The sequence below is a fragment of the Amphibalanus amphitrite genome, unplaced genomic scaffold, assembly GCF_019059575.1.
Source record: "Amphibalanus amphitrite isolate SeventyFive unplaced genomic scaffold, NRLGWU_Aamphi_draft 000175F_arrow, whole genome shotgun sequence".
Classification (NCBI taxonomy): Eukaryota; Metazoa; Arthropoda; class Thecostraca; order Balanomorpha; family Balanidae; genus Amphibalanus; species Amphibalanus amphitrite.
In genome coordinates, this window is record NW_024881670.1 from 793,153 (window position 1) to 816,894 (window position 23,742).

General features: G+C 45.6%; 2 protein-coding genes and 1 long non-coding RNA gene across 6 annotated transcripts; 2 read left to right on the forward strand and 1 right to left on the reverse strand.

Annotated features, from left to right (window-relative positions):
* Positions 1–2,317, forward strand: LOC122383855 (transmembrane protein 267-like). Its single transcript, XM_043370657.1, has 3 exons — positions 1–178; positions 867–1,298; positions 1,578–2,317. The coding sequence occupies exons 2-3, from the start codon at positions 1,023–1,025 to the stop codon at positions 1,899–1,901; spliced, it is 600 nt and encodes a 199-aa protein (XP_043226592.1). The 5' UTR covers positions 1–178; positions 867–1,022; the 3' UTR covers positions 1,902–2,317.
* A 68-nt stretch (positions 2,318–2,385) lies between these two features.
* LOC122383858 (PAX3- and PAX7-binding protein 1-like) lies at positions 2,386–20,809 on the reverse strand. Of its 4 annotated transcripts, none has more exons than XM_043370662.1 (16): positions 20,629–20,809; positions 11,635–11,886; positions 11,172–11,305; positions 10,630–10,840; positions 10,214–10,328; positions 9,740–9,876; positions 9,439–9,524; positions 9,002–9,165; positions 8,362–8,551; positions 6,560–6,683; positions 5,564–5,767; positions 5,003–5,208; positions 4,418–4,577; positions 3,721–4,130; positions 3,314–3,432; positions 2,386–2,800 (listed from the first exon to the last, which is right to left on the reverse strand). In XM_043370662.1, exons 2-16 carry the CDS (start codon positions 11,879–11,881, stop codon positions 2,716–2,718), a joined length of 2,592 nt encoding a protein of 863 aa, XP_043226597.1. In that variant the 5' UTR covers positions 11,882–11,886; positions 20,629–20,809; the 3' UTR covers positions 2,386–2,715. The 4 variants fall into 4 exon arrangements, with proteins under 4 accessions (XP_043226597.1, XP_043226596.1, XP_043226595.1 ...); XM_043370661.1 differs by having other exon boundaries at positions 11,635–11,882; positions 20,629–20,757; XM_043370660.1 differs by lacking the exon at positions 20,629–20,809 and adding an exon at positions 13,720–13,770.
* LOC122383860 lies at positions 16,789–19,260 on the forward strand. Its single transcript, XR_006256913.1, has 2 exons — positions 16,789–18,065; positions 18,828–19,260. It is a non-coding gene; the product is annotated as an uncharacterized LOC122383860 (long non-coding RNA).
* Positions 20,810–23,742: the final 2,933 nt, after the last annotated feature.

Sequence of the window (23,742 nt, forward strand, 5' to 3'; positions counted from 1 at the left end):
GACGATGATTTTTTTTAGCATGCGCTTTTAATGACGTCATTGGCCAGTGTAGGCCTCTGGTAAAGCTGTAAAGCCGCTTTTTTCATTTTTGCTGATTTTGCTTGTTGATTATCTTGTATCAGTATAGGATCCACAGAGTAAGGCTTAAGGCGACCCAAAGCATTTAACAGAAATCAGGGTGAGTAGCTCAATCTCAAATCTCAAACATAATTTTGCAATGTTCTCAGGGTGATTCATACCTAAAGCCTAAAGGCACATTTGTAGCAATATAATTATAGATAAATGGGGTTGATATGTGTATTCTATGAAAAACATGTTAAATTGAGGTGAGGATAGAGCTGGGACCACAATTCAGTCTGAAAGGTACCTACTACCTATCCAGGTCGCTTGGTCTTTGTTGCGGTATCAGTATATAGGGCCTTGTTTGTTGCTGTCTCTACATCTTAGGACAAGGAGGGCCTTGGCCTGCACATCACATTGGGCATATGAAGAGGGAAGGTCAAATCTGCATAAATCCTATCAGGTCACAGGATCTTCTGCCTTGCATGGGGCTGACTGCCAGGTCAATCATGTGTTAGGACTGAAATAAAGGAAAAGGACTTAACTGAAATAAAAAACTCCAGCTGTCAATCTTGTGAAAGGTGTCCTATGTGTGAACTGTGAACTGCTTTGTTTTTATTTGCTGGGGATAGTTCCTGCCCATCATTGTCATTATTAACAATTACAGGACTTGTTTATAAATGCTTGCTGCATTAGAACACCTGCTTTTAGTTACAACACAAGGGGTCTGGAACAGCTGCATGAGGCTTGCAGTTGATTCATCTAACCCAGCTGTGTACCTGTCCTATAACCTGACATTGTTGCAGGACACAATGAAGCTTGAGAAGACCTGACACTGCTAAGACAGTCTACCTGTGATTGCAGTTTGCACTACCTTTGAGAATCTGAAACCATTGCTGAAGATACAGTAATTGGCTGTTGGAGGTCTATCAAAGAACCTGGCACCTGGTGCTGGCTCAGCCATGCTCAGTGTGCTGACTGACTCTCCTGTGGCACCACTGGTGCTGCTGGTGCTGACCTGCTGTGTTGGTGATCTGGCCCTGCACCTGACGGCCGCCGCCAGCCCCTGCTGGCCGCGCGCAGTGCTCGATACGGTCACACACGGCCTGGTGGCGCTGTTCGCGTGGACGGCCGTCACCTGGAGCACTGTCAGCTGGAGGCTCGCCGGGCTGGCCGGCTTCTGCGGCGCCGTGATCGATCTGGACCACGCGCTAATGGCCGGGAGCCTGAACATCGAGGTGAGCAGGCGAGGAAGCACGATCTAACTTCTCATGCGTTTCTAGAAAACATCAGTCATAGGCGGAGGTTGCACCACCATATGACGTTCAGGGATGTCCGAGCCTGGAGCCATCTCGTATGTCGGTTTTGTTTTACCACGTAACGTAGGTACTGAAATGTCCACCGTTTATTATTTTCATGGAATACGATCCCATCGTCATATCCTCCGTTTCCCGGCACATCTTTCTGCACTCCGACATCGGTGTGCGTTCAGCGTTGACCGTCCATGCCGTCCTCAGGCGCTGGTGAGCCTGCCGTCGCGGCCGCCGCTGCACGCCACCAGTCCGTGGCTGCTGCTGCTGGTACCGCTGGCGTTGGGTGGCCGCGTCTGGCGCACCGGCGCCGCGCTGCTGCTCGCCGCTGGACTGTCACACCATCTCCGTGACGCCGGTCGGCGCGGCCTGCTGCTGCCGCCTCTCGGCTCCACGCCGCCGCTGCCGACACCGGTCTACCTGACTCTGGAGGTGGTATTGTGTCTGGGCCTGCGGCACGCGCTAGGTAGTGCCACTGCCCCCGCTGCTGGTCGGACGGTCTCGGACGCAGCGCGGTTATTGTCTGTGTGATTGGAGGTGGTAGGTCTCGGGTGAACCAGACAACGGACGATGGATCGATATCTGTCGCATGACGGGCTACCGTGTATTTAACGGGTATGCGATGCTTGCGAGAACCATATTCATTATTTATTGTTGGAAAAGTTATATAGCTGTCGAGCCGACTTACTTCTTAGTACTTCAAGTACCGAAAGGGCTGTGAATTGCTGATGTTCAGTGGTCGTTTCGTTATGGTGTTGGGTAGGGCTATTCCGCCTCTTTCATTGCGCATCTGTGATAACTCCTACGTCCTCTAGATCTGCCGGTCAATTTTCGCGTTCGCTACCAAAGATCGGACTGCCAGCATACAGACCCTTTTGTACTGTGCCCTGTCCATTCGCACTGCACTGTGTTTGTTATTAAAATGAATATCAATGTGACAATTGCGTTTGCTGTTTTCCGTGCCTCATTTGCCTTTGACCTGTCGTACACTGCCACTACGTCAACAGACAATAGGTAGCTGGGTCGATTGGTCATGTATTTATCCCGTGAGCCATCCTACCATACTAAGCATACACTCGCCGGACGTCGCACCGCACTCAATACCGAATGAACTTTCTAAGCACTATCGGCTTTAAAATGGACACATGGCATGCTCAAGGACATCAGATACCCCAGCATATTCTCACTCGCATTCAGACTCCCAGTCACATGTATACTGTGAAAACCACGTCGAACACATCTGATACATACAGACTAAAACGAGACACACATTTCACATTGGTTCGTATTCACAGGGAGCTAATAGCTCTCTCGGGCGGCTCACTGCCACCATAACCGAGCACCATTATTCCACCAGGGCGGATATCTTCTGGTATGCCTCTGTAGCTCCGACCTTCTTCAGGACAGCAGCGATACTCTTCAGCGATTCGCTGTGAGGAACGTAAAAAGGAAGGTCAGAACTCGTACGGCAGAGGGGTATTACAACAGATACTGTTACGTGCCGAGCACCTATCTACAAGGAACAACATTACGCGCGCGACTGGCGAGGAAGTGCGACAATGCGTATTATGTAAGGGCATGACAATCGTATTTATCACGACATGACAACTGTATCACCAGTGGATATCCAAGACCTACATCAGGCTGTTTTCATTACCCCGAATAAGATGAAGAGGCCCACATGCATCAGCCGGGGCAATGTAGCCAAACGTTTGACGAACTCAAATTACATCAGAAGCTTGTTTTGCGACAAGGAGATAATTTATCCGATACCACCAGTCGGATGGGCTAGGGATCGCCTCGTGGCGTGAATGATTGGTTCAAGTTTGATTACACTCCACAGTGCACCACTGCCGTGCAGTTCCCCCTTTATAACAACCCTCTCCACCCATAGAAAAGGCCGCATCAAAAGCAGCAAGTTATTGGACGTGTCCATGACTTACGCTTTGTTGGCGGCCTTGCCGAGCTGCACGGCGAGCATGGAGAGGTAGCTGACGAACATGGCCAGCTGGGGCACTGTGGTGTCACCCTGGAACCAGCTGCGCGGCAGCGTGTTGGCCACCTGGCGGAAAAACGACGCAATCAGCGGATGTTATCGCATCAAATACAGTCCAATAGCGGGACGAATCATACATTATTGAATATTGGGCATATTCACCGATACCACCTCCAGCATAATTACAAACTCAGTTCATACAATCCTCAGCTCGACTCGCGCATACGGCTGAATCGCAAGGTACACCACGCATTTCCCCACAAACAACTACCAATCTCCCCTCCTGCCATCGTTGACCCGTCCCCCTCGCTCGCCTATCCAATGCATTCCCCTCAGCCACCGTTCACCACTCACCAGCCGGCACCGGTTGGCCGCCTCCACGGGGTCCGGCACCTGAGTCAGCGGCAGCAGCATCTGCTCATTGAGGAGCGTCCCCAGCGCCAGTTTCTGCAGCGCTCCGTCCGACAGCAGCTCCGTCCAGCTCATCATGTTGCCCAGCAGTTTCACGCAGGTGGTGAATTGTCTGTAGAAGAAGGCGGCGGCCGGCGTGGAGCGGCTCTCCAGCTGCTGTTTGGTGAAGCGCGGAACGGACGCGTCCTGGCGCACTGTCTCGGTGAACGCGGTGACGACTGCCTCGAGGAGGCGGCGCAGAGGACCGCTGCCGCCGGTGACGGTAGGGTAGTCGCGCGCCAACTGACGCACCAGGTGCACCAGCCGGAGTGTTTGGGAACTGGACAGCGGGTCCCAGACGCGCTCCACCAGCGCTGCGGGACACAAGCAACCGAGTTAGTACGTAAGAGTAGTGAAGAAGGAAGCATGGTTAGCGAATCGACAAAACAGGTACACTCTTGGGGCAACAATTCACAGGCAACTGACACTCAGCTTCTGCTGAATAGAAGAAAAACACTTCTTCCCGAGCTTTACACTAACGCTAGGTACACTTAATGATCTCCTTTCCTTACTTCTGACTGAAGGGAGGACACTGGACAGTACACAATACAATACACTAGACCACCACGCGGCTAGACGGTGTATCACACTCTACACGTACCGGTGATTTTGGTCAGCACCACCCTCTCGACGACGCGCGACACCAGCAGACAGTCGGGGTCGTCGCGGATAGAGTCCTCCGTCTCGGCGGTCGGGTCCGAGCCGACTCCGAACATCACCAGCTCGGCGAACCACGGCCGGCTCTCCAGCTCCGGACACTCCTGGGGAACACGGAAACGAAACATTGTGACTTCGTCCGTGACAAACGTCCCGTGAATAAGGATACCAAAACTGTCCGTTGAACACTGATGCTGGGAGATAAAATAAGGTAATTATTATGGGGCACACTGTAATAAAACGCTACAAAACGCAGCCAAGACGAATATTTCGCTCAGGTCACTCAAATCTACATTTCGTCGGAATGAAGCAAACGTTGAACGACCGGGATGACACAGGACTATCCATCCCTCATCTCGGCCCATATTCTTTCATATCTTCGTCAGGCTCATGGTCTCATCTCACGGTACTTATGCCTTTGCCAACCCCTTCAAAGCGTCCCCCATCTAACCCCATTTCCAGTCGTCCCTTATCCAACCCCTCCCCACTCATCCCTCATCCACCCTACTCCCTTTCCCCCATCACTCACGCCTTCGGTCAGCGGGTTCCATCCGATCATCTGCAGCCGCACCAGCGGCGCCAGCGCCTTGGGCAGGCTGAGGTTGACGAACGCGTCGCGGTACGCCTGCGGGTCGATGCGCCGCCACTCGAGGAAGTGGCGACAGACGCCGGCCAGCGTGCTGAAGTCATCCTCCACGTCCTCCATCACAGCCTCAGCCGCCTCCATGATGGCCTCTGTGAAATGTCCGGACAAGGAGAGTCAGGAGAAGGGAGGAATATGTTAGAGATGGTACGACACGGCATAGAACTGAGAGCTCGCGTCCAATATCGTTAAGAAACAGTGAACAATGTTACATAACTATATTTTCAAAGAAATATCGTTAGAGTCGTTACATGAATGCAGAATGCCTGTAGGTCTGGAAATCGGCAGCAGGTAGGCAAAACTACGCCTAACAGGCACGTTCCGTCATTCAATAAGAGAACTGTTCGCTGTCCCAATCTCCATGCTCAATCAACTTCCGCTTTCACCCACTTCCCTCGCTACCACCTTTATTTTACCCAGTGTTCACAGAGCTCGTCCGTATCTCACCTCCATCCTTGGTGAACTTCTCGCCGTCTGCCGGCGCGGTCTCGTCATCCGAGCTGAGACCGTCCTGGTGGTCTGCGCCGCCGGCCGCCGACAGTTCGCGCGCGCGGCGCCGGCGGGTGCGGCGACCCTCGCGCTCGGCGGCCCGTCTTCGCCGAGAGGCCACCTCCTCAGCTGACTGCTCCGAGAAATGGATACCGGACCGCTCTGCCCATGCCGAGGCCGGTGAAATGTCAGCGGATATAATGGTGGTGGGAGCAGGTTGGGGTATCGGGCATTCGGAGGCGCTTTTCACTTTACACAGCTCTAAGTCCTATCCTACCGCAGTGCACTTACAATTACTCTATAGTGTATTTACATACGTAAAACATACCTAAACGGCAAAAACGAGGGTAACGCAATCGTCAGCAATGAAACCGTCAAAATTACATCAACGTTACGCTACAACCAACCTAAAACTGAAGCTATCGCATTACATTATTAGGATTAATCCGTGCAAGCAATGGCAGAAGGCGTTTGATTGCACTACTATATACAGCCATACCTCAAATACGGACTTGCCAAGCAAAAATCTGAAAGGTGTGCACGTAGGTTTTCTGCAACAATAGCACGTCGTTGGGAACTGCTAGTTAAATCATGAATGCTCCCGGTAAAGGATCACTTGAAGCGGGGTGTGTCTGATGGTGACCATTGCAAACGAATAGCTTGTGTATAACAAATAAATGTAACATTACAACTCCTGTACGCTCTTATGTAGCTTACCATGGTCTAAGCAAAAGCTTTCATTGATCATTTGAAATATTTAGGAAAGAACTATGATAAAAAATGTAAGTACATTATGAAAAACTAGCCGATCAGCCACAGTGAATCTCTACCTCACTAGGTCAACTTCGATACCCTAATGGTAGAGCAAGTCCAGCTCTACACCGTTTCTGTGTAACGCCTACTCTCCTTCCTACCCTCTTTGACAACCTATCACGCCCCAGACCCTAAACTCACGTGTGCTGGCGTCCAGTTCCATACGCTGGTCGCGCACATCCGTCCGCCGGCGCACGATCAGTTTCTGCGCGCGCGCCCGCTGTACCTCCAACATACGGTTCTCGAGCTCCTCAATCAGCGCCATCTGTTGAGAGAAGGGCGAGTCAGCGGGAGGCGGGAGGACGGTGCGCGGTGGGGCGGGCGGACGGAGCACGGGCTCCGCCACCCGCCGCGTCCGTCCCCGGGCAGGGCCGGCGGTGTCACTCCGCTCTAGAAAGAACAATTGATTTGTACATGGACTGCAGGCTACATACCCACTCAAGGACTCAGTTGAGCGATGCTAAAAAAGTTATTCATCGCTCATCTGTTATTACGATGCTTTTTTTTTACTCCAAGGCCGCCTCCGAAATGAATACCGTACATCAATTTGTATTTCAGATTTCGAGGTAGGAAGCAAAGTGAAATGTCAAGTTATTTGAGCGGAGTGACGGTACCGGTCCTGCCCCGACAGACGCATGAATATTGTTTGGATAAATCGGCGTCCGGTCTCAGCTCGCCTGCTCCTGAGGGGCGGAATGGTAAAAATAGCGCTTGTAATTACAGCGGCTACAGTCATCCCGAAATGAAAGAGTGAATAGTGGGCGATACTGGAACACGACACGGCAGTTGCTTCACCAGCTGCAGTCTAGCCTGTGGGATATTCAGCCACAACGGTATCATCAAAAGATATTTACTATCTAAAGCAAATCAGAAGGACTTATTGGAAGGATAATAACGAGGATGCGGGAAGCTAACAAGCATCATTAGTCTCGACTATCGTTTCATCCTTAAAAAAAATCATGATCAATGAATGTAGATCGAACCTTTTGGATGGAGCGTTCCAATTGAAGATGGCAGAGCTCACGAGAGGAAAAGTTATGTCCGAACTCTGCGTTCCGATAAGGTGTTCCAAAAAGTCCAATAAAGTTACGAGAATTTAAAAAGCAGAGATGAGCCAAGCTTTCGTCGACGGATTGGTCTCTAATTGACTAATTTCAAGCAAACGCACCTGCTCCGCCCAATTGAATTCCCGCCCAACAATTTCCAAACCGAGTAAGCCCGGCGGTCTGGCGACTCAGTCGCGTAAAGGATAGACTGACAGAAGCATACTACATACATTACACACGCTGTTAGTATGCGTTTATGTCTAATAGCAAGAATATCACGACTTATTTATATCATAGGCAAAGAAGGAATAGGAGTGAGGAAAACACAACGGGCGCAGCTGGCAGACGAGGCTCTGCGAAGAAGTGAGCAAAAACAAAATGGTCAACATAAAAACCCTTGTTATCAATCGGAAACGCTTCAGCGCCAATTTTGGCTGACAAAAAAATCACATTTGGGAAGGAGAGCGGCGCATACAGATGCCAAAAGAAGTTCCCCAGGGCTACCAGCTGGTGAAGATAATTTCGAATAAAATGCATCAGCTTGAAGGATTTCAGCCCCAAGCTAAATAATTACTAGCTCCCAGAAAGCCACTCCCGTAAAAATATACAGGTAAGCAGGTTTGAAAAGTTGCTTATGGATGTGTGCCGAAATTATGTTACGGCAAACTGCAGAAAGTAGCCTACACATATCGTTGTGTAACTTTGTGCAGAGGTAATGGCAGATGGATATAAAGACATTATCCGTACGACTTGGTAATCGCAAAAACATGGGAAGGTTAATTTGGAGACCATTGCCGCGCTTTATAAAATTCCCAGAAAGACAGCCACCGCCGCCAGTCAAACCGACAACACCATCCCACCAAAATCCATAGAGAGTAAGAGCCGAGTTTTACATACCTTTTCGTTAAAGCACTCTATCAGATCTGTGACATACCCACGGATATCTTGGTAGTACTGGTATCTTCTGGCTGCGCGCGGGGCGGCCCGCTCGAGCCGGTCAATCTCCGATTGACCCGACACGAGGTCATCCAGCGTGCGGTCCCGGCCGGTCACGTGACCGTCCTGGGCGAGCCGCAGCTCCGACAGCCTGGCCGCACCACGTGACTCCCGTCAACGGCTGACCAGAACGGATCGAACATGGATACAAACAGGCATGGCTTCTGGCAGAAGCAGACAATAAAATTCGGACAGATGTTCACAAGGACGAGGTCACGAGGGGAGAACGAAGTAAGAGGAGGGCCTGCTCCACGATGAACACACAACGCAAGAACAAAAACTCCCAATACTCCACCTCAGGAACTGAAAAAATTACCACCTATTCACAAAACATCAAAGCACAAATAAATCACAGGCACGAAAATGACGTAACAGCATCCACAACAGGACAACTCGGTAATTACACTTAACTCTCACATTGATAGACAGGCAGACATACAAAACATACAGACATACAGATGGACACACAGGGCAGCCAACTGCGGCCACCACGTCCATCCGCGGACGGTTCCGCCGTCTGCGCTCGGCCCCGGCACCGTACTTTTGCTGGAGCCTCTGTCGCACAGCGTCCGGCGTGAGCTCGGCCAGCGGACGGCGCTGGCGGCGGCCCAGCGGGTCGGAGAGCCGCGCCGCGGCCGCCGCCGCCGCGCCAACCTCGTCCTCGCCGGTCGGCAGCAGGTAGTGTTCGGCCGTCACCGACGCCATCTAGGAGGAGAGGAGGGAAAGAGGTTATTGATTGAGGCTGCAGTGAGGACGCTATGTGGGGAATACCGTGATACAGGCATATGTAAATAAATTGCAGGGATGCACGAGTAAGTTACAGTTTGTGATACATTCTGGTGGTTTTAAAAGTTCACAAGTACATCCTGAGCATGTAAAGTACGATATGAAATCATAGGTCTTGTCGAAATGTCAAAATGCTAAATTCTTCTATTAGATAGTGAATGGTTGTAAGCGTGATATCAACTTGGATCGTACCTGAGCGCCCGAGAAGGCCTTTTTGATCTGCTGGTTCTCCCATTGCGCCAGCTCCCTGTCATCTTCATCTGATGCTCGTCCACCCTCTGCAAGATACAGCCGATGGATGTAAAGAACGAAGTTATTTGATGCTTACCATCCGGGTTACTCAGAGTCCAGATAACCCCAAAACTTGGGTAAGTGCAAGTAAACATTCAACTGGCAGGTATCACCATCTCATCCTGAATGTTGCCATGACAGACAGCGAAGAAACACACTACCCACATCCCAGGGCAAGACATTGGCTGTTGCGACGACATACCCTGATCGCGCGCTGCGTTGAACTGGTCCCGCCTTGCCTCCCGGTCCCGTGCCACGGTGCTGACAGTAAAGTTCACGCGGTCGTCCTCTGGGCCACTGTCATCATCCTCTCGTTGTGCAGAATGGCCGGCCGCCGAGCTGAATGGAAACAGAGAAAGGTGGTGAGAGGGAGACGTTAGACACTTTTCGTCTCATACTTGTCAATATCAATGATAAGCATGAAAATGATAAGCATGATTTGTGATTTTAGGGCGCCCAGATCTCAGAGGTCTTGGCTCTTTTATAAATTTAGCCCGAACGTTTGAGACTGTGGATGGATTAACAGAGCCGGAGCCCACGCTAAGCAGTTTGTCACGTAGCAGCACTTTTCAACATCGTCAACATTGTTCAACATCGTGACTTTGAACTTATTTCTCAGCTATTTTCTATAGGCACATTGCAAATTATATCATATTCTACCACCACAGCTGCTAACCTGTTTCCCTCAGAGTTGATGGGGATGAACTCGGGCGCCGCCTCGTGTTGTCGCCGCGCCTGCTCCCTTCGTTTACGGGCCGCGTGGATCATAGCAGCGTCTGGGATGGCACCGCCTACAGGAAGAAGATTTAAGTGGGTTAGAGTTAACTGCTGGAGTGGCTGTTGAGGACAATATGCTGTCTGGGAGCTAGGAGCTGAGCGAGGCTCGGTGGTATGCAGACAGCATTGTCCACTGTGTAGCAAGAAAGGAACCAATACATTTCGATGTGACCTGCATGTCTGTGGATAGGCAGCTACTGCATCAATCCAGCAAGTGCAATAAGGGGGAAATACACAATGCAAGCACACACTAGATAAATGAGGACGAACGCACTCAGAAAATAAAACATCCATATCCATTTGTGCTCCTCTCACCTTTGAGCACTCTGTCAAACGAGTCGCGCGGGGTGAAGGCGTGCTGTCCGGGCGGTCCGCGGCCGGCCGTCTTGCTCGGTTTCTCATCGTCTGAGCTGTGATAGCCGGCCATCTCAGCATCTCTGCCACTGAGGATGGGCGGCTGCGGCGGAGGCCGGCGCACCGCCGCGCTGTCGGGCGCCGGACTGGCGCGGGGAGACATGGGCTCGCTCTGCAGGTGAATGATGGGGAGCGGGTCAGACTATAACAGTGGTAGAGAGAGATGAGCTGATAAGGCCAGTAGTCCAGTGCAAAAGGCAGATTGGTTAGCTTTAGAAAGGTCAGTAGTACTCAGTACCCATAAGGTAGGTGCAAGGATGCTGATAAGTCACAACAGCAAAATGAGGGGTACAGTAGTTGGTATTTGCAAACTAGGTGACTAATCACCAAACAGCAGCTTTTAATACTATAGTGTGTTTAACAAATATTCAAGCCCCACAAGTTAAAACACTGGGCTGACTTTGAAGGTCAGACACATCAGTGGATTCATGGCACGTTCTCACCTTCACTTCAGTGGTATCACCATTACTGACTTCTTTCTTCTGCATTTCTCTCATCCTCTTCTCTTTCTCCATTTGCTTCATTAGTCTCCTGCTCTGACTTGATTTTTTTACTTGAAAAACTTCCCCTTCCTCCTCTGAAAACGGTGGAAGAAAATGAAATAAAACCTTGAGGCTGAACATGTCCAACACCCCAACAAACAACCAATGGCTAAACAGCACACAAGACAAGTATGAAAACTCATTTTACACTTTTGCAGAAAGGTCATGGTGTTGCTGCCCATCATAATGGTGATTTGTGCTAGAATGTCTGGACAGCAGACACCATTGAGACTAGTTGATGTGGTAAACTGATAAATAATCATACTTCAAACATGATATAGTTATAGCTAGTTATATAGTTATAATTATAGCTATCCTACTCAGTTTGTGTCTCATGCCTTTTTATCTTACAGCAAGTATTTACCTTCATCAATAAAACTGATAACTGCCTTTTCCTCATGCTTCTTCTTTTTCTTCTTTTCTTTCCTCATATCAATATCCATGCTGTTTTCTTTTGAATCTCCCAGTCCCATAGCATCCATGCTGTCATCATTCTCAGTCTTTGGTGTATCCTTCTCTGTTGCGTCATTGCTTGCTTCATTTTCTTCATCACTGTCATGGACAGCAACCCTTTGTCTGATGTTCTTCTTAGGTTTCTTGAACAGTGACATACTGCCTGAAACAAGAATGTAACAGTTCAGAAAAAACATGCCAGACGACTAGGTATTGAACCTAAGAAGGATGAGGGATAGGATAGGTATGTTACCTGCAAATAATGAAATAAGTTTTGAGACAATACTTCTGGATTCACAAAGTTCAATTAAAAAAAAAACCCTCCCAAGTCCCACCTTCAACAAAGTTAATGAATTGGCATAAAAGGCGATATTCCGAGGTTCAGAAAGAAAAAAAATCAATATCCACCAATTTTCACCAAAAAATATTGACTGGTTTTAAAGATAAAGACTTTTAAAGACTTTTACTTTTGTTATCTTTTTGGGATCTCTGCTGCTCCTAGCCACTTAATTTGGAAGCAATAACCTGGCATCCTAAGTGTGGCAGATGTTGCATGCAAAGCAGTATACACCACCATGTGTTTACAATGGTTTTAGACTTTAGTATAAGATTTAAGAATCATTAGATCTCCGCTGACATCACGCAGTATAAGGGGGCATTCAAATGCATTAGCCTCTTTGAATCTGAAAACTGCAAGTTTGAAATTAAATAGCTGAGAATTAAAGCAATTCTTGATGTTATGAATGCCCAAACCAGTAAGCACAAGCCAGGGACCCCTATTTGGCTATCTCAACTCAAAACTAATGTTAAGGTGGGATGGTCACTTTAACCCGCGCCCCAGTGGTGGTCTCAGCCAACTTCGCCCTAGTGGGGGGGGGGGGGGCATATGTTACCACCCACCTCTAACTCAAAAACTAAGAGGCCTAGAAAGACGCGGTAAAAAGCAATCGATAGCTCTCAATGCGTACGTTTGAAACTATTTCGGTCATTTTTCATCTTAGAGCAATATTGGGGTCACTGGAGCAGACTTGTAAGCGATTCAACTCTGATTGAATCGATTCTCATGAATCGCTTGAAAATGCCGACTCACTGTGATTGAGTCGGTTGAATCACCTCTTGTCACCATATGAATCCTGATTGAATCGGTCACACATGGCAACTGCAAGTGATTGAATCGGCAACTCATCGATTCAAGTTGATTGAATTAACAAAATGATTCAATCACCATGTGCTGGAAATTGAAGTTATGACCATATTTAGTACTATATTATGTAGAAATATATGTGGATTTGCATCATAGTCACACACAATGCACTGCAAAATTTTTAGGTATTTTGTCAGTATTATAAATGCGCACAGCTATCATTATTGAAAAAAAAATAAAAATTTTGTTTCAAGTTTTTAATCAAACTGTAAACACAAAATTATACATAAATGTCAGTGCATGAAGATGAAAAAAGAATGTAAAGTTTCTTTCCAGTGCCCTAAAATCAGTATTGGTAATCAAGTTAACAGTAGCAGTAAGCAGGCGCACATTGCTCAACATACATGTTTTAGATATCATGTTAATCTTTATATTTTCAATACCCTGTTTCATCAGGACATTTGTGAGCAAGCAAAACACATTGATGAATACACAATGCATGTTTACATTATAATTTGGTAACCTTAGTTACTGATTTGATTTTAGGCTAAGGGTCATAAATTGCTTGATCTAACCCATGGTCTTCTCACGCAGTTTACATTTCCCAGCAGAATCAGCGTTTACCTATCAACGTAAATAATTGGAATACCTTGGCTTATGAGCGTTGATGGATCTGTCACATATTGCCGTGGTGGCTCCCAATCACACAAAAGTAAAGATACAATGGCAAAAAGTAGATACATACCCTACTATGTATTAAAAACAACCACCTTCCCATCACCTCCACCATCACCCAAAAACAATTGTTTTCATAGCTCAACAAACAATTTTTATCCGTTTGGTGTTCTTCACCTTCTAGTTTTGAGGACCGCTCACAGTTTTGCATTCGATGCTAAATTCGGATTAAGGGACCCTCCCACCTTCAAAAAAGTTAATGAATTGGCATGAAAGTGATGTCGCTCGGTTCAGAAAGAGCAAAAACGAATATCTACCAAATTTCATCGAAAAATATTCACCGGTTTTCAAGATATTAGACTTTTACTTTTGTTTACTTTTTGGGATCTCCGCTGTTCCTAGCGACTTTATTTGAAAGTGCGGCATTTGTTGCGCGCAAAGCAGCATATACCACCGCGTGCTACAAAACGTTTTAGTCAAACATTTAACGGACGTTCGAAAGCCTGATGACGTCATCAGATTCCCGTAATGGTTAAGAGATAGGGACCACGCTGGTCCCACCCTGCAAGTAAAGGGAAGAAATTTCTTGAACACCATAAAGCTGCGGGGGTTGCGACCAGGATAAATGGTGGTTTCTGAGCCTGGCCGCAAACTTGGCTATCTCAACTCAAAACTAATGTTAAGGTGGGAGGGTCCCTTTAAGAGATTTGCCAGACTGCTCGCAATATTTGCCACATGCAAACCACGCAAAATACGCTTTTATGTCACAGCTGCGTCAATATACGCTGCAACTACCTAGTGCTGGGCTAAATACATTGCATATTACCAAACCAATTTAGATTTCTACTGTTGGATATTTTTCTTCAATGAATTGGACAGGATAAAAAACTGTTTTACACGCATGCATAAATATGCTTAATTGAATCTAAAAATATAAACTATGCATTTTATATAGTTCAAAGTAATCCATGGTTCTGCTGCTAAATTAAAGATGGCTGCCCACTTGGCGCATGCGTACTTCAGTACTAAAGGCCTGGCTACACTATGCGTGTTCTGCGTGCGTTTTTTGCGAGCTTGCATGTTTCGCGTATATTATATAAACATTAATAAAACCTTTTATGATAAGTTAATACTTAAAGGTTTTATATATAACAAAAACAAAACATAATATCGTTCCTTTCTAGAACCGTATTATGCAAATCACGCAAACTCGCCAAAGCAAAAACAAAAAAGGCACGCAGAAAACGCGTCCTGGTAGCCAGGCCTTTACAACTTGCAACTCAGCTCCGCCGCGTATGAAGTTTGGTGTCGTGGGTTGGGCTTGGAATTGTTATTTTGTCATTGAAAATATGGATGGTTGAGGTAGTTTTATCGTGAGAGCATTCAGTTTATATTATGTAACTATTGAATAGCTTCGTATGTGTCGATATTCCGTATTCTTGATAGCAAAGAAAACTTGTAGCACGCCGAAAATGTCTAGTCCTGTGTAATGCTTTACCGGCTTTACCACTGCTTCATAAAGTATCCATCAATATTTTTTTAATGGCTGATCACCAGCTATTTTAGTTTGGGTATCACAATTGATTTGCAAATTTTGGTCCTTTTCGATGATGCTGATAATATGTGGTAGTGTCCTGTGCAATTTTGCATGTTTCCTTTTGCAAGCGCCAAGCAGATAAATGAATTTTTATAAGTCGCTTCATTTGTAACAGAGCTTGTCTTTTCTGTACTTAAATTATCATCTTTACACAGTATTTATATAAATATCAACAGCTTTGTTGAGTTCAGTATAGATTCAGTACTTTTCTATGATTTTTGGTATTTTCTTAGTGTATTTGGTTGGTATCTGTTTGGTATCAGTTTCCAAAAATGTCTTGAATTGATATCACATATGTATAAATTTTATATAACATCTTGATTGAATCGCGTTGAGTTAAATCATGAGTTGAGTCATTCCCTGAATCACTGATAATGGGATGAGTCGTGATTGAGTTGAATCACAAGGTCCATGAGTCGTGATTGAATCGCTTGGAAAATCAGACTGTTTGATTGAGTTATGATTGAATCGGTCATTTCATCAAGTGAGTCGTGATTGAATTGATTAAATTTTTTTGAATCGTTTACAAGTCTGCACTGGAGGTCATCAAAGGTCAAAATTTGCCAAATGCCATTATATTTTTCCGAAAACATGCATTTATCTCAGGAACTATGATAGCTAGAAAAACGCATGGAAAAGCAATCGATAGCTCTTGAACTCTTTTTTCGATAAGGTCATCATCAAAATTGACCTCAGGTCAACGGTTTAGCCTCCAGAGGGCAAAAACTCCAAAAATAGCTGTTTTACGAAAAGTGTTTTTCGACAATAACTTTTGACTAAAAAACGCCACGACATTCCTATTGCCAGAATCGTGTTCCTCTCGCCGAGACGCATCGAATGAACTATAATTTGACCTTGCAAGGTCAACTTGAAAATTTGACCTCCGGTCAAGGTCATGACCTGACCGGAAAAGGTCATGTTGCATATCAGTCGATGCGTCTCGGCAAGACAAACACAATGAGACCATCCCCAGCGTTCTATCTCTTTCTAATCGAGAGTTATTGGCAAAAATCTGTTTGTAGCCTCAAATGACCTCAGATGACCTTTCTAGAGGCTATCAGCAAAAACGACACCTTGGTCGTCACGGGTGGTCCAAATCATTGTGATTCTGAAATATTTGGACTGTTCCTATGCGTACACACGGATCAATTGTAGCATTTAGTAGCATCAAAGTAGCATTTTCATTTTTCTCCATTGACTTATAATGGTAAGGTCACGCCACTGACCTAACCTTAGGTCACGGATATAAAAAATCCGAGGTATACAAATTGTAGGCGCCCATAACATCATGCAATCCACCAAGTTTAAAACCTTTCTGACAAACACTGCAGGCTGGACATGATTGCAAACTTTTTTAGGCTTGGTCAGTTAACTTGACCTGGTGACCTGACCTGACATGACCTGGGGTCAAAAATTTCACACATTGTCCAAAATTGATGTGCAAAAAGCTACCCCAAGCGGCGCGGCGCTACGCGCCGCGGTTTTTTATTCACACGCGAAAAACGCGACAGGGTGGTAACATATGCCCCCCCCCCCCCCACTGGGGCGAAGGTTAAGGTCTTATAGTACCAGACTACAAAAATCCATACAATACACAGTACACTGGATGTCCTGGGGACTCTCTTGTGCCAAAAATTTGGCGCAAGTCAGTTGGGCAAACTACGGGGAGGTAATCAAGAACTTGATTAATCAAGTTCATGATTATGACGTCACGAAAACGGGGCGTGGCATGACCATATAAGGAGTTGTAATCAAGATTTTGTTATTACTTTTCGTGCACCGAACTATTCAAGTGTTTCGTTTCGATTGTTATAATGTCCATTTCGACACGATTTTTTACCAGGTGAAACGCAATATTCTATTCTCCCGAAATGATATGGACCGGTAGCAGTGGGATATGGACTTTAGCTCATATGGCGAAAGATAAACTGCTAGCCTAACTTTTTCAGAAAAGTGATATTTTTTAAAGCCCTTTTTAGGCGGATATTATTCTTTTATCCACATTTTTACGTTTCCAATTTAAAAATAAATAATTGAACATTCATTTTACACACGTCTTAAATTGGTCGTAATAAACATTTCTTCCAAAAGGCGCCGTCGCCTGTTAGCACGCCGCCATTTGTCGTGTTGTCGGTGTGTGGGTGAGGCTGGAAATTAGCGCCGAATTATTGGTAATTTGGTTCTTATAGGTAAAATTAGCATTTTTTTAAATAATTTAGATCATGTTTGTATATTTGAATAGCCTCAACGTTCATGTGCGTCGGTATAAATGTTGAGATATCGCGATAGAATTTATGATGATTTTGTAGGCTATCATGGCGCATGCTTTCCGCGGTATAATATTCTAATTATTTACAAAATGTATTGCTATTTACAAGGTTATAGTTTATCTTAAAGTAAATAATAAGCATAGTTTGTTGTTTGGGGCAATTGTTGATTAGGGAGGCACATTGAACTGCCCACAGTAGCTAGAAATGTTGTGGCCTGGCAGGTTGTGCAAAAGTTTGTAGTGTGGCCATATCATTTATTCTTGTCAATTATCTGTGCAAGCAGGGACCAATAGGATATATCTTTTAGTTTTTAATAAAAAGTTAAGCTTCGGCTTATGCTAGGTTATTCATACTTGCATTCTAAGTGGCTTTGTCATGGATTCATCGAACAATAATAGAAGTGGTGACTGCAAATGTGTCTGTTTTTCCACAGCTCATCAAAGCACCACCTCCTCGCTGTAGCGGTGGGCGTCACCACAGTATTGTTCAGGAAGCTTGTGATAATGGTACCTACCGTCCTACCTTGAGGAATTTTCAATCAAAAAATGATATGATTAACTTCTTTGGAATTAAGCGGACTAACTACAGCTACATTTGTATTATGTGCAGCGCTCATGCAAGACAGCAGGCCAGGATGCAGGGACACACAGCTGCAGGTATGTATAAATTGCTTTTGCAATAGATGGTTGTAGTGTTTTGTTTTGTCGCTGGTGCGTCACATTCAGTTTAGTGTGTCACGTTGAGTTTGGTGCATCACGTTCAGACACTACAATGATCCAGTCCAGTGTACATGTTGCACACTCGAGCTGGGCATGCTGAAAATAATTCGCTGGAGCTCCTTCAGTGTGATCTCATGAAGTTGCCTGGCACAACTTTGCGAGCTCACATGACTCATCCCCAGTTTTGTCCTGACACAGCCCAATCTAATCCTTTTTCAAGATACAGGCATTGTCTATTCTAATGTTTTCAAAACAATTCATTCTAATCTAAATGCAGAAACTTCTTTACTGATACATGTGTAATTTGTACCTACATTTTCCAGACTGCTGAGTCTGAGGCATTATACATTATTTTCACATCATGTGCCGAAACGTAGTATCAGTGCCCTGCGCCAACACATCAGGTCCATGTCTTGTCTTGTTTGTCTTGTTACATCTGTCTACCTCTCCTCCATCATTTCTTCCTTCCATCTTTCCTTGCTTCCTTCCTCACTCCCTCCTTCCCCTCCCCTCCCCTCCCCTCCCCTCCCCCTCCCCTCCTCTCCTCTCCTCTCTCTCCTCTCTCTCTCTCTCTCCCTCCTTTACTCTTTCCCTCCTTCTCTCCTTTATTCTTTCCCTCCTTCTCTCCTATTCTTTCTCCTCCATCTTCTCCCACGCAATGTTAAGTGTACCTATAATTTGGTTATGAACATTTTGCAGGGGATCAGCTGGGAGAACCTGCAGCGCATTCTCCAAGAGACGACGGAAGCCAACGGAGGCCCGCAAAACTTTCCATCCCATAATCGTGAATGGAGAGCTGGGCGGGGAAGACGCGGTATTCGTCCAGGCCCAGGAGGTGGTATCGGCGCCACCAGACCAAGCATTCCTGCTGTGGCAGGCCGCCTTTTGGATTTTTAACATCAAAACTCCTAAAACATGGTCAATCTGAATTGGTTTCTGAGAACCAAAGTGTTTGGTGGAGTGAAGGCCGATGTGCCGCCATCAGCGGCGGCCATCGCGACCGTGAAGCAAGTGGAGTGAGATCCCCGTAGAACATGCCGCGGCGGGGTGTCGGAAGCGTTTGCCAATTCTTTGAGCCTTCCATCGGCGCGGACTATAAATACACATTTCAATACACATTTCTTGAAATATATCTTTGATCTGTGCTTGGTTACACGGGCTTAGGGTTGTAACGCTATTCGTCCAATATATGTGGTCGTATGCAGATTATCATTTGAGCTGACTTATGGTCAGGCCGCTTATCGCGGACGCCGGTGTTCTTGCTCGGGGTGGTCTTTTTCAGATCCGTGCTCGGCAATGTGAGCGAGCAAGCGCGAGAAGAGGTGTGCTCGTGCACAAGTCCACATGTGTGTGCCACATCCCTATTCCCTAACTTGTCTAAAGCTTACAGCTATTAAGTCTCTAGCCACCCACCAAAACTGAAAAACAATCGGTGACGCCGTTCCGGAGATACAGAAATGATGTGCGCGTGTGCAAACATATCCTATCCCCGATTTGTCCAAAACTTATAGCTAATAGGCTTCTAGCCACACAAAAATTTGAACAGGCTCGGTCAAGTCATTCATGAGAAACATTAACTGCAACATAAATTCCATCCCACCAAAACTGATTGATTTTGTCAATAATATACACCATTATCATTGTATCTTTTAATTAGTTGCATTGTTCAACGCTCGCCAGTAGCACGATCAGCGCGATCAAAATCGTGATTAGCCAGCTGAATGCGAAATCAAGATCATGATTAGCCTAGCCAGCTGGCTGCATAATCAAGAAGTTGATCATCGGACTCCCGGGACGACGCCTCGTAATCAAGTTGTTGATTACGTTTTGGTTGCAATCTACCGCCTCACGATTTTCAACTTGAATCATTCAAACATTACACTTGTAGAGTGACTTCTTCTCTATCGGTCTTACAATTTTCGTGCATCTCCGTAGACCCTGAATCGAGATTCAGCCGTTTTCGTGACGGGCTGCAGACATGACCAAATATGGGCATAAAATAATCATGAACTTGATTAATCAAGTTCTTGATTACCTCCCCGTAGTTTGCCCAACTGAAGTAGTTCAACGCCAAAATTATGGCATGTTTTACGGCTTGTGCCAAAAGTTGAAGCCTATTTTTGCCAAAATTCAACTTTTTTACCATTCGCATACATGCACATACTTATCTATGCATTGCCATAAGCACTGAACATGACAACATATAGCAGGGTGCCTGTATATAATGCAATATGAACAAACACGTTTTCCCGTCAGAAGTTTTTAATTCTTCCGAATTGAATGAGGGTAGGATGCTGGTTTATGGATACAGTACGTAAATATACATTGGGATTACAATGAAACCTTGGCCTTGGGCACTGTAAATGCTACACAAAAGCGACAAGAATGGGTTCAGCGCTCAAATGCTAGCACAAAATCAAAAGTCCTTGCCCTGATGTTGCTATGAATCTGAATATCGACAAGCACTCCCCTTCGAATCCTGGTTGTAGTTCTCACTTACCTGCTTTCAGTACGTAGCTTTAACGTTTCTAATCGATGTTTTGAATTGATTATTACACTAATTCAATAATTCGACACACTATCTCCGCGCTTTGGCTTGTTGTCGGACTGCTGCAACACGCACAAACGCAAGAAAAATTGCACCCTCCATAATTGCCTCAATGGCCGCAAAAGAATGCCCATAGTGCTACCATATCGTACAATAAAAAACTTCGTGGAAAAACGCCAAGGCGGACCGGATGAACCGCCAAATATGAATTACAGTCGAATCTTCGGATTTCGGATAACAACTCCAGCCGTTTATTGTGGCACAGGCCGTTTGACCTGTTAACGTATGCTCACACATTTTCTCCATATAAGCCAATATCAATAAACCCGCGTCTTGCTGGGGGTTAAACACTCCCCCCCCCGGCCCCCACCCCTCAGGTTTTTCGCGAATATCTCAAAAACGGCGGCGGCACACCTTATCGGCTTATCGTACGTCTTCTCTTCAAATGCTGAGAAAATTTCAGACCAAGATCACTCAAGGTCAGGTCACTAGGTCACTTCAAGTGACCTCATTACAAGTTTCAATGTCTGCCATAGCAGATAGGGGAAAGTGGGTGTATAGGTATTGCGCCCTCCTAACCAATTGCGCCCACCAACATTCCCACGAATTCAATGGCATGTTTAGAATTTTGTGATCGAAAACAATATTTTCACTGCACTGGATAATTCATTTTATGGCCCAAGCTCTCCGCCGGAGAGCTTCGTGACGAAGCCAATCAGCAGGGCTCATTACGCGATCAAAGATATTACGGCGTTTTCTTAGCTTTTCTGCAGTACTTTTACCCGTTGGCTTTAAAAATACCTATGCGATACGTGATTGATTTTCAGACTGATATTTAACCCGCGCATGACTGGGGTATTTTCCATAACGCGAGTGACTGGGGGGGGGGGGGCTCTCCAGAGCCCCCCCTCCTACCTCCGAAACTACTGGGCCGATCGTCAAAATTCAAACGGCGTCTGATAGCCCTGGAAAAACTGTCGAACGAAACCTATTTTCATTTACCTCGAGGTCACCGATGACGTCACAGGTCAGGTCAAAGTAAAAATTATCGACATTTTTGCTAGTTCACAATTTAGGCTCTGACCACCGGGCGGGCGGCCCGATCAGGCTCATTTTTGGTTTACGCACTCCTTGACGGATGCCTTAGATACCCTGAGGGTACCGAACTTTTACTTCGAATTTTTAAGGTCAAGGCCAGGTCATCCTAGGTGACGAAAATTGTATATCATGTATCGGTCACGTGACGCATGTTTTATGGTCCATTATACTCGTAGATTTCGAAAATAGTGTCGTCTGTATCATTTGAGGTCATTGTCAGCTGAATTTACCGGAGGTCAGGTCACTTTCAGGTCAGAAAAGGTCAAATTTTGAAAATGAAATTTTCAACAAAAAAGGTACCTATCAGATGCAGTTTGAGCTCAGCAACACGATGGTGCCATTTATATTGCTGTACGACGTCAAAAACGTACTGAAAATGGAATTGAAAAAAACATAAAATTGTAAAATTCTGACAATAATGCGAATAACTTGGCTATTTTTGAAGATATTGGGCTAAAACTTGCAAATGTAGTTCATCAGTGTGTGTTCTATCACATATATTCCGTTTTTTTTTGCAAAAAGTCAAAAACTTTTTGATAAAATAAAATATATATTTTTTTGTAATTGTAAATACATATTTTTCATAATTTTCAAAATATCGAAAATTCGAGATAGCAGTTTGATAGCTACGTGTATTTGTAGTCCAATCATGAAAAGAAAATGGATCTAGCTTAAAAACTGAGCTCTTGAGAGCGTTTGCCGTAATTCAGTATTTTGCATGAAAATCGGCCGACATGACGTCACTCTGACGTCATTTCCGGTCAAACTATGGTAGCTAGAAAGTTGAAATTATAACACAAGGTGTCAAATTGATGCCTTTGAAGGTACCGCAACTTTCGTGTTGATCTGTCAAACGGTTGAGAAGATATTGCTGAAAAACGGGAGGGGGGGGGCTCTGTAGAGCCCCCCCCCCAGTCATGCGTGGGTTAAAAAAAAAACTTTTTTTTCATTATATTTCACTAAAACAGTAAACATCCTTCAGTACCTATATTTATGATAACTTCTACACTTTTATTAAAAAGTACCTCAATTTTAATTGCGCCCATGGCAGTTACGCAGGGGGGCGCAAATAGAATAATGGTGTCGCTATTGTATCACAACAGTATGAACATGGGTGGAGAACCTACCCCGGCCACCCCGGCCGTGGCCGGGGTAACTTTCAGCAGCTCAGCTTACCCTGGCGCGGCCGGGGTAGCTTTTTCCACTTCTGTAAATCCTAAAAGCTGTATCTACATGGGAGAAAAAAAACAAGTGCTACCTATGAAAGTGTTCGTCTTATCTACCTTTCAAATTTTCTATTTTGATTTTGAAGCTTCTACTCAAAACTTTTCATCGAGAATGTCCGACGAGCCTGATCAAACAGAATTAAATGCAAATCAAGGGCCGTTACCGTAAGACGGCACTACAATAATAACATTACAAGGCAGATCTAGCCCGCGCCCCACTGGGGTCTGCGTATAACACGCCTTACGGGGGGGGGCTCTCCATAGCCCCCCCCCCTCCTAACTCCGAAACTACTGGGCCGATCGTCAAAATTCGAACGGCGTCTGATAGCCCCGGAAAAACTGTCGAGCAAAACCTAATTTCATTGACCTCCAGGTCATCGATGACGTCACAGGTCAGGTCAAAGTAAAAATTATTAGCTTTTTGGCTTGTTCACATTTTGGGCTCTGGCCGCCGTCTTACAAGTCAGATCAGGCTCATTTTTGGTTTCCACACTCGTGAACAGATGCTCTAGATTCCTTGACGGTACCAAACTTGTAGGTACTTTGATTTTCAGGTCAGGGTCAGGTCATCACAGGTCACGGAAATATTATATCATTCGTCGGTCACGTGACACATGTTTTATGGTCCATTTAGGCCATAGATTTCGAATTTGATGTCGTCTGTGTCATTCGAAGTCATTTCGAGTCGAGTTTAGCTTAGGTCAGGTCACTTTCAGGTCAAAAAAGGTCAAATTTTGAAGTT